General features: G+C 45.1%; 1 protein-coding gene across 3 annotated transcripts; it reads right to left on the reverse strand.

Moving 5' to 3' along the window:
* Nucleotides 1–5111: 5111 nt before the first annotated feature.
* LOC147426047 (uncharacterized) lies at nt 5112–8688 on the reverse strand. Of its 3 annotated transcripts, none has more exons than XM_086498892.1 (7): nt 8466–8688; nt 8286–8367; nt 8052–8178; nt 7732–7951; nt 7565–7617; nt 7206–7299; nt 5112–6388 (listed from the first exon to the last, which is right to left on the reverse strand). In XM_086498892.1, exon 7 carries the CDS (start codon nt 6297–6299, stop codon nt 5232–5234), a length of 1068 nt encoding a protein of 355 aa, XP_086355018.1. In that variant the 5' UTR covers nt 6300–6388; nt 7206–7299; nt 7565–7617; nt 7732–7951; nt 8052–8178; nt 8286–8367; nt 8466–8688; the 3' UTR covers nt 5112–5231. The 3 variants fall into 3 exon arrangements, with proteins under 3 accessions (XP_086355018.1, XP_086355017.1, XP_086355016.1); XM_086498891.1 differs by having other exon boundaries at nt 7264–7299; nt 8091–8178; nt 8466–8687; XM_086498890.1 differs by having other exon boundaries at nt 7264–7299; nt 8466–8687.
* Nucleotides 8689–10456: the final 1768 nt, after the last annotated feature.

Here is a 10456-nt window from a genome sequence, read left to right on the forward strand (position 1 = left end):
TTGGCCGCAAACAGCGTCTGATGGATCGATAAAACTCCCTAAAGCACCATGGATTTTCACAGGAGCCCAAGAACGCAAAGTAAAAGAGACCATTCGATCTTTGCGGACCCCCACTGGCGTAATGCACTCGCTCCGAACGTGTTTTACTAAAGAAGGAAAGCTTACCGGTTTGAAGTCACACGATTGGCATAAAATGTGTCACGTACGTTCATAGTGGACTTTAATATCATTGCATAAAATGTGGACTTTAATATCATTGCTGCACATACTTTACAGTTTATTTTACCGGTTGCCATTGAGGGATGTTTGTCTCTCGACATCCGTAACACAATCTACAAACTTGCAAAGCTGGTGCAATGGATCTCACAAAAGGAGATCAACGTAGACTCCATACCATTCGCCAAACTAAATGCTGCGGAGCTTGTGTGCATGTTTGAGAAACATTTTCCTACTACAATGCTAACCATTCAGGTGCATCTTCTTGTTCACATAGTTGATGAGGTGGAAATAACTGGCACAGTTCATTCCAGATGGATGTTCTTCTTAGAGCGTTTCATGAAAACGCTTAAGGGATATGTGCATCAAAAGGCACGTCCGGAGGGTAGCATGGCAGAAGGTTCGTTGGTATCAGAGTCCCTAGTGTACATTGGAGAGTGGCTAGACGGATTTGATAAATCCCGGGACACGCTATGGCGAACCATAGATGATGAGCGCATATCGGGGATTGTCATGTGCAATCTCGGTGTTGAGAAGAAGATGACGGAAGATCTAGAGGCTAAAATCAACCGATTTTGCATGCTTCACAATCCAGTGATGCAAATGTGGATTTCACAATATGAGGATGCAAAGCAAGAGCGACAAAGGGCACGAATCGAGTGGAGACGGGGAAGACGACCACCGATGCACTATCCAGCGGTTCTGGAGAGCCTATCAACCTTCATGAGCTTAAGATGGTTGCACAACCAATTGAAAAGCGCACAACAATGCGGTGACGAAGTGACTGAAGAAGAGTGGGAGTACTCTCGGGGTTGCGCGACCAAGGTAAGTTTGCAATGTACGACTAGCAAGTGACTTTATTTATAAACGTTTGAACGGCCACTCATAACCTTTGTTCGTTGTAGTATAAGTCATACACAGCAGCATGGTGTAAAGGTCGACATTTTAGGGTGGAACGAATCGACAAAAAGCGTTTTACTCAAGATTGTGGAATCATGGCAAAATTTGAACAGTCTAGTCGACGACGTTCCTCTGATGCAGATCCTGTGGTGGCGGAACTCACTTACTTCGGCACGCTGCAAGAGATTTTGAGGATCGATTACAGAGGATTTTTTGTCGACTTGTTCGACGTGCAATGGTTCAAGATAATCATGGAGGGTCGCAACGCTACTGTGCGTAGAGGAGAGTCTGGTTTTCTTGAGGTGGATTCTACTAAGAAATGGACTGACCTAAGAGACACTTTCGTACTACCCGAGCATTGTGAACAAGTATGTAAATAGTTAACATCCCCCTTTTACAGTTATGTGCTTGAAAGCTCTCATGTAAGTTATGTGGCTCTGGCCGGTAATATTTCATCCTACAAAGTCTACATCAAACTGGTGGTACGTCATAGAGGTAGCCCCTCGTAGTGCAAGGACGTATAAAGGCTACCATGTGCCAATCACAACGACATCAATGGAGGAGATCAGAGAAGATGCTCAATCAAAAGCTGCTACGGTGGTGCCAGACGAGCATCAAGATGCTACTACTCTATATGGGGTGCATGCAGAGGAGCTACAAAATGAAACAGAGGATATGTGTTTAAACGGAGAGCTCTATATAGATATAGGAAGTTATGCTGAGTTATGCAAGGATGAGAGAGAGATCTCTTAAAGCCACAAATATTGTATTTGAACAATTTTGCTCCGTGTTGTAAAAGCTCTGGCTCTCTAAGTACCTTCCATGGTGTATACCGCTCTTTTCTACTCGCGCTCACATCTTTTGATTGAAAATTCTGAGTTTTCGACTTGCCTCTTCTATCACTCGATTCATTGCGTCATTGTATTTATATACGTCATTACGTCATTGTATTTAATGGTCTTTGCGTCATTGTCTACTCTATTCATTCAATATTAAGTTTAAATATTCGTGTGTTTAGTGCAGGTATGGATGATGAGGAGTTTCTTTCTTCTTTGTCACCACAGCAGAGACAGTGGTACGTGGAGCGTCATCGCTCTGGCGCATCATCGCATGTTCCTACTCCATCCGCATCTCCCTCTCTTTCGGAGCATTCGGCGCGCTCCGAAGCTTCGGCGTCGACGAGACGAGCTTCACACTCGTCTAGACACCGGCGCTCTAGTGGTGGCGATGGCGGTTGTTGTGGGGATTCCGCCACCGATGCCTCCACACCGCCTCGTGTTCGACGAGGCTCTTTACCCTCCCCTTCTTTGCCCGCCCCCACAACAGCCACAGCATCGCCATCTACGCCAGGTTTTGCGCGGCTGACTGTTCCTAGAAGCTACACACCTCTACCTACTCCGCCAGGAGCCACCCCACTCAACACTCCTCGCTTCGGAGCCCAGACGCCGGTGGAGACACCTGACGTCCGTACCCCCATCGACACGCCGCTAGAGACCCCTGCCGGGACACCCAGGTTCACGCGTCACCGGCCAGAGGGCTTGCCTTACTCCGTCGACATCAACGACGGCATCATCATGGATGATGACGGCAAGAAGGTGATCTCGCGCATGCGTGGTCTTTGCTCTCAGCTGTTTAGACACTACATACTAAACAAATGGAGTGAAGTATCAAGTGATTTACAAAACAGAGTCATCAGCATACTTCATGATGAGTTTCCCGTTCCAACACGGGATCAGCGCTTCAATGAAGACCTGATGAAGATTCGAATGCGCGAATACTGCAAACACAAGCGTTCCGAAGTGCAAAAAGCAATCAAGAATGGGTGGAACATGCCAGATTGGCTGGCCAAAGAAGATTGGAAGAATGCGAAGAAAGCAGCGCGCGAGAATCCCGACAAGTGGAAGCAACAAAAGGATGCAGCCAGAGCGCGAGTAGAGACAGGGAGCTCGCACCACTTGGGGAGCCGTGGATGAGCATCATTTGAGGCCGATTTTGTAAGTGTTTTCGCATTGCTCTTTATGTTCGATAGTTTAGGGTTTATGAGTTTTTTAATTCTAACATAATGAAATATTTGTATGTTTTGACAGTGGTCGATGACAGGACGTGATCCCACACCGTACGAGCGCGAGTACGCAGGCAGGAAGGGCTTAAACGCCCTGATGGACATTCTCAGTTCTCGCGGCGGCATGGTTAGTATTAGGGTTTAGTTTTTTCTATTTTTTGTATTGTTTTATAAATGTCGTTATATGTTTATACTTACTGAAAGCTGTTTTATTGTCTTTTTTTGCAGAATCCGACAGATACACCGCTTGGACGCGATGAGACGTCTGACTAGACGACGTTAATTTAGCCGTAGCTAGATAGCATTAGTTTAGGGTTTCTCATAGCTTATGTATCATGCGACGGATTTTATATGTCTTTTTGAACCATGTATATTATTACATTTGTCACCGCAGTTCCTTTTGCCAATCAATTCTTTATCCCTATGATGTTGTACAATTGTCATTATTACATTTACTAATCAATTCGTTTTGCCTATGATATGTACAATTGTCAATTTTGCAAACAATGCGTCTTGTGGGTGACTATTTTGGGTCTATTATCTATCCTTGCACTTTTTTTAAAAAGTGAATCAAGTACAATATGGTTGATGGGTGACAGGGCATTCAATGTCCTGCCACCAAAAAAAATTCTCCCGCGCGTCGCTATAAGCGTCGCAATGCCCTGCCACCACAAAAAATTCTCTCGCGCGTCGCTATAAGCGTCGCTATTTATGGCTCTGTAGCGTCGCTATGAGCATCGCTATAGTCTTCTGTGTAACCGTCGCTATATGCGTCGCTATGAGCGTCTCTATGAACGTCGCTATATAACGACGCCTATAGCGACGTAGATAACGACGCTCTCGTAGCGACGGTTTTAGCGACGCCAAGGGTTATAAAAACCCAGTGTATTTCCGTCGCTAACAGCGTCACAAGAGCACACAACCTCTTGTAGTGCCCCCGCGTCTCTGTGCAGCATGTGCATGGCTGAACGAGAGCCAGCAGACGATGGTCGATAGAGCTGATAGCCTTGCCTTGGCTATATTTAATGCAGTCTCTACTTCCTATTGAGGAGATACCATCCTTGAAGATGATGCTAAAGCTTGAAGAAGAGCCCAAGGATGTAGCTTGCTCTCTTGTGAGGTGGCCATAGCAAGCAAGGCTTTGCAGGTTAAGCCGTGGCCCACAGCAACGCTCAGTGCCGCAAATACATTTGTGAGGCATTGATTCACCACATAAGTGAGAACCTCTCTCTCTCTCTCTCTCTCTCTCTCTCTCTCTCTCTCTCTCTCTCCAACACCAGAGTGGCTGAACCAGATCAGCTTGCTGCTAATAGATCTCTCCCACCGCATCGCAGTGCAGCGAGTGCATGGCTGAACCAGAGCCAGCAGACGATGGTCGATAGAGCTGATAGCATTGCCTTGGCTATATTTCAAAATTGGCGCACAGAAAGGTGCAATAGATATAAGACCTCAAGGTGGGAGCAATATGAGATAGTAGCCACCATGGAGGAGTATACTCCCATCTAGGTTCAGGCATGTGTCACAATCCAGTTGGTTAGTTTTTGTACACAATGCACATGAGTACAAAACCAAACTTGGGGCATAAAAAAGACTATGATGTGGTCATGTTTATGAAACAGAAATAAGACTTGCAACAAAAGTGACGTTGGATATTGTGCTATCACAAAAGCCCATGACATGCCATAGACGGACCCTCAAAAATACTGAGACTTCAGATTTGTTATATATTATACATTAAAAAATAACGCACAGTACTTCCTATATTCATGTAGGGGGCCTTTGATTAAAGCAATAAAAAAACATGCCTCCTCAAGTGCATGCAACATGTATGAAGTTCAGTAATCAAAATCCCTGGCAAGCACTACAAGTGCAAAATACACATTATGGACAAAATGAAATGCATTGAGCATCAAATATGGGAATCAACACGAGCTGACCTGGAAACAGTTATGCATGTATTTGCTGACAAAAATGATTCCAGAAGGCCTTTTATTCCCATAAAAAGGGTGATGCAAATTGGGTGGCTTATCAGAGCCAAAAAAATCCAGATCACTCAAGGATGAAAGATGACACCCTCTGGGTCCAACTGGTATACATACTCGAAGACCTCCTTTAGTACTCTCCGCCTATAACCTCTTTCTTGTGTGATGAATGACGCCAGCGCAAGGGGATCTGTTGCTGATTGCTCATGTGCAGCAACATTCCCTGCTGATTGGGCTGTACCCTCACCATACCTTGTAAAATTAAGTCCATCCTGTGACAATCCTGCATTCACAGCAGCCATGATGTTTTGAGTGATAGCAATTGCTGCATTCCAATCTTCTCGGGTGACTCCAGCAAACCCTGGCACTTCATTCCGTAGCTTGTCCCTACAAGTTTCAATCATCTTGCGTACAAGAATCACTTGCACATCCTCAAGGGAATCAACTCTACCCTTCAATGCAACAACTTGTTCTGAGAGAGCGATGTTGTTCAGTGTGAGTGCACCATTCTTTACCTCAAGGTCAGAAACTTCATTTGTTAATGTTGCTACCCTATCTGTCAATGCAGAAATGTCAACTCTCAATGCACTATTGTCCACTCTCAGCGCACTATTCTCCACTCTCAGCGCAGTGATTTCATTTGTCAATGAGGCAACCTGCTGTGCCAAAACATTTAGATCTATCACATCCCCATCTATTTTTTTTGGTTCATCTATTTTTTTTACTTCTTCAACAGCTAACTCATTCATGGCTTTTACTTTGGCAAACAGTCCTTGACCTCTTACAGCCGTCATGAGAACAGTCGGCGGAGTGGGAGAGGTCTTTTTAGCCCAATCACCAACTGTAAGCCCGATTAGAGGTTCTGAATAAAGCCTCAACTGATCCGGATCCAGCCCAAAGGCTGGGTATGCTTCCTCCGCACGCGACACACACCGAGTCACTGCCTCCACTGCTGGGAGGTCCGGATCAAAAGCTAACCGAAATGCCAAGTCCGGATCACAGAACTCCACGCAAACCATCTCACTCTGCCCATCATGATGCTCATCGCCCTGCTGCACATCCTGCTGCGGCACATTCCCCTTCTTCAGTCGACGCTTCATCTTTTTTTTTTGGTTCTTCGTCATGGCAGCCATATCCATGATGTGCAAGACAGTACAACAGAAACAGCAGGGGCTCCACAACACACCTCTACCGTTTTGGCTTCAAAACAAGGTGAAAATCACAATCCCTGCCAGATCAAGGAATATCTTTTAAATTTCAATATTCAATCCCCAATCTTCCATCGAGGAATTCAATTCAAAAATAAGAGATTTATGCAATTTCCATTTCCAAAATTTATGAACATTTTCTGCCTAAAGATTTACACCATCTTCATTTTCTAATTAAAAACCCGACTAAATTGAAATGAAAATTTATCAAAAGCTGGAACTAATTTTTAATCACTCCATTGAAATTACATGGCTCAAAGCCAGTGAGACAATTATTATACATCGCAAACTACAGTATCCTATTTCAAATTCGTCGCAAGGTTCTAAGTTCTACACTCATCACTGCCGCGATACAACTAAAATCATCAGATCTTGGCATAACAGATTCGTTTTTACCTCCAGGAAGAATTAAAATCTTTTTTTGACCATAAGCTCAGAGAAAATAACCACAATGGACATGAATCCATAATAGGTATGTATTCATCATCGCTTATAGTGAATTCCAAATCACATCAAAGCTAGAGCTTACTGGCCTTCTCTCTTTTCATCTAAAACATCTAAAGATGCTCAGGCAATTAACGAGACATCATTGCAAATACCCCGTCGCAGAAAAGAAGACATGCATACCACAAAGCTTTACTTTTTTTTAATTTCCCTGGCAAAGCAAAACGAAATCCTATACAGCAAGATAAACTTGACAACAAGCTTGAAAAGACAGAATATGCAAAGCAAGCATCTTTTTTGCTGCTCATTCTCAGCCATGTCATACACTAGCATGAAATCTACAATCTGGATGAAGCAAAGCTCATGGCTGATTTTAGAAAACTACTGCCATACATAGTTTTGACTAATACTGAGCAACCACCACCGGACCCCACTTAAGCCCTGCACATACCCGAGGCGAATGCTTGTCTGCAATCTCCAGAGCAGCCTGCATACATCAATGACATGAGAGGTTAGCTGGCTGCTCGTCAAATAAAATGCAGATGACATTTCAGACACTAGCATGAATTTTGGACAACAAGCTTAAATCTAGACAGAATATGCAGTAAAGACGGCATTTTGCTGCTCCTCATCCATGTGATACACTAGCATGTAGTCATCAATATGAATGAAGCAAAGCTCACAGCTGATTCTACAAAACTACTGCCATAGATACTCTAGACTAATACCAAGCAACCACCATCGGATCCCACCTGAGCCCAGCGCGTACCCGAAGCGAATGGATGTCTGCAATCTTCAAACCAGCCTGCAAACATCAATGACATGAGTGCTAATTAGCTTGCCGCTTGCCAAATAAAATGCAGATGACAATTTCGGACGACAAGAAAGAACACGGAAGCATGACAAATATAGAACTCACCAGTCTGCAAATAACAAAGCTGCAGGATGTAAAACCCTAAGATAAAGCCTTGAGAGCCTCACTGTGAGGCGGAACAGTGAATGACAACCTTTACCCTCACTACAACGTTGGTGCAGATACGAAAGGATTTACCCTCGCTGCGACGCCGATGCAAATGACGACATCATCAAACCAACGACAGAGCAGGGGAGGATGCAGAACATGGCAACCGGTGCGCCACCTGCGATTCCATCATAAGGAATGCAAAGCAGGATGTAAAACCCTAAGATAAAGCCTTGAGAGCCTCACTGTGAGGCGGAACAGTGAATGACAATCTTTACCCTCACTACGACGTTGGTTCAGATACGAAAGGATTTTACCCTCGCTGCGACGCCGATGCAAATGACGACATCATCAAACCAACGACAGAGCAGGGGAGGATGCAGAACATGGCAACCGGTGCGCCACCTGCGATTCCATCATAGGGAATGCAAAGCAGGTTCAAAATGCACAACCGGAACCTCAGGAAAGAAAATAAATCATGAGAAAATAAATCATGAGAAAATAAATCATACCCTAAAGAGCTTCATCGGCACAAACCACATCCTCCAGCAAGTTCCCCAATTCAGGGCGGTGCTACGCAGGGGGGGAAATATACTGTCACGAACAAACCAAGTCAATAGCAGCGTGAAGCAGTAAACAATCCAGCAAATCAGCTAACGCTTGCTAAAGCTTTACAGTCGAAAATGAATTACCTTACGGGCCTGTGCAGTTGAGTGCCACCCTTTAGAACTTCTTCTGCTGATGGGTTGACTCGGAGCAGGTGGAATAAGCAGTGCGGCAGCTGCAAGAGACGGCCGAGCAAGGGAAGCAGAGGGCGCGAGTAGCAATGGTAACCTCAACGTGGTGCAGCCCCGCCGTGGCCAACTCGCGCACAGGCAGATTCTTGGGAGCCAAATGCAACTACTCTAGGAGCAGGAGACCATACTTATAAGCTCTTAGCCCTAGGATCCCCTGTCCACACTGCTAGCTGGCCCGTGGCCGGGGTCCGTGACCCCCCTTTAGGGTAGGGCCCTGCCCGTAGGACCCGTGTCCTGACATTACTCCCCCCTTTGGAAGAGTTTTCACTAATAATGAGACTTACAACCCTAGACATATTAGAGCCGGGTCCTGCTGGGTACTTAATAAATTAGTAGTAGTAACCTTTAATACTTTAAAACAGTAGTCACGCTCCCAAAAGATAGCCAGCGAGTTACAGGCTCCAGCCAGTAGCTCTGAAATTCAAAAAGTCTCCCGCTACTCTCTTCCCTCCACCCATTGCACCTTGTGCTCTCATCTGCTAGCGCCAATTGCAAGTTCCGTTGAACAGCTCTCACCCTGCAGTGTCGATGCCTTCCACCTTAAACCCGTTTGCACACATACTACCTTTCACACAGTGAAGCCACTATCAATTGCTCTCCCAATCAACATCGGAATCAAACCCACTCCACTAGAACACGGTGAGTTCTTTGCCAATTCTTTTTGTGTGTGTGTGTGTGTGTGTGTGAGAGAGAGAGAGAGAGAGAGAGAGAAACCAAAACAAGTTTCCATTTCAATCACTTGCATTCCCATGCAGACAACAGGGTGTGTGTGTGTGTGTGTGTGTGTGTGTGTGTGTGTGAGAGAGAGAGAGAGAGATAGAAATCAAGACTTTTTCATGGAAGTTCATGGAACGATGTTGTAGAGGTCGCCAATTGCAACATAATGCACATAAGAAACAAAGTCATCGTGTGGGAGACATAATTTTATTTGCTTTTTCGTCAAATCATGGATCCATGACACGCTCGATTGTTAATTGCATCGATGACATCTATAGTCGCGACAGTCATGCGGATGTGGGAGACATTCTCCGCTTTATTGGAAGAAGGTGGCATCGACGGAGATGAGCATGACCAGCAAGAAAGCTTCCCGCCTTTCCTTCTTCTCCAATGGGGTGCTGCTTCAGCACGTAAGGTGCCACGTTTCCAAACCCAGTTCACAATGAATAATGTTCAGTGGTACATCAAGCCACGATCATCTATCCTATGGTGGAATCATTTTGTGTTCTATGCTCGAGAGGACGACGAGCGTTGGAGAGAGCTCTTCCGATTGCCGTATCAATCATTCCAAGAGGTGGTCGAAATTGTTTGTGAAGACCTTCAGCAGAGGGACATCCCACAACAGCTAGGTCAACTTCCAGGAAGAATCTTCTCAGTGGAGAAGAAGGTAGGCATTGCAATTATGGTTCTTGCATTCGGCAACCCCCAATACCACATTGCAAACACCTTCGGTTGTGGAAGATCAACAATATCGAAGTTCTTGCATCAGTTTATTGGTTCGCTTTGCAAGAACGCATGCCATCTACTTCGTTGGCCAGAGACCCAGGGTGAGCTACAGGAAGTCAAGGATGGGTTTCAGTCATTCCGAGGCCTTCCAAATTGCTGTGGGGCAATGGATGCAACACACTTCAATATGACCTTACCCTTCAACGAGAGGAATGAAGCCTGGTTTGACAGAAAGGGAAACTATAGTATGATAATGCAAGGCATTGTGGACCACAAGATGCGTTTTACGGATGTCAATATCGGTTGGCTGGGTTCATGCAATGATAAGAGAATCTTGCGGAATAGTGGCTTCTACAGGATGGCTCAATCAGAAGAGCGGTTATCAGGGGCAGCATTTCGATTCCTTGACTTGTCTATACCGGAGTACATTGTGGCAGATGGTG

This window comes from Adiantum capillus-veneris, chromosome 24 (genome assembly GCF_014529385.1).
Source record: "Adiantum capillus-veneris isolate H3 chromosome 24, ASM1452938v2, whole genome shotgun sequence".
Lineage (NCBI taxonomy): Eukaryota > Viridiplantae > Streptophyta > Polypodiopsida > Polypodiales > Pteridaceae > Adiantum > Adiantum capillus-veneris.

Coding starts and splice junctions, on each gene's coding strand:
- LOC147426047 (XM_086498892.1), bottom strand. CDS start 6,299: ATGGATATGGCTGCCATGACGAAGAACCAAAAAAAAAAGATGAAGCGT.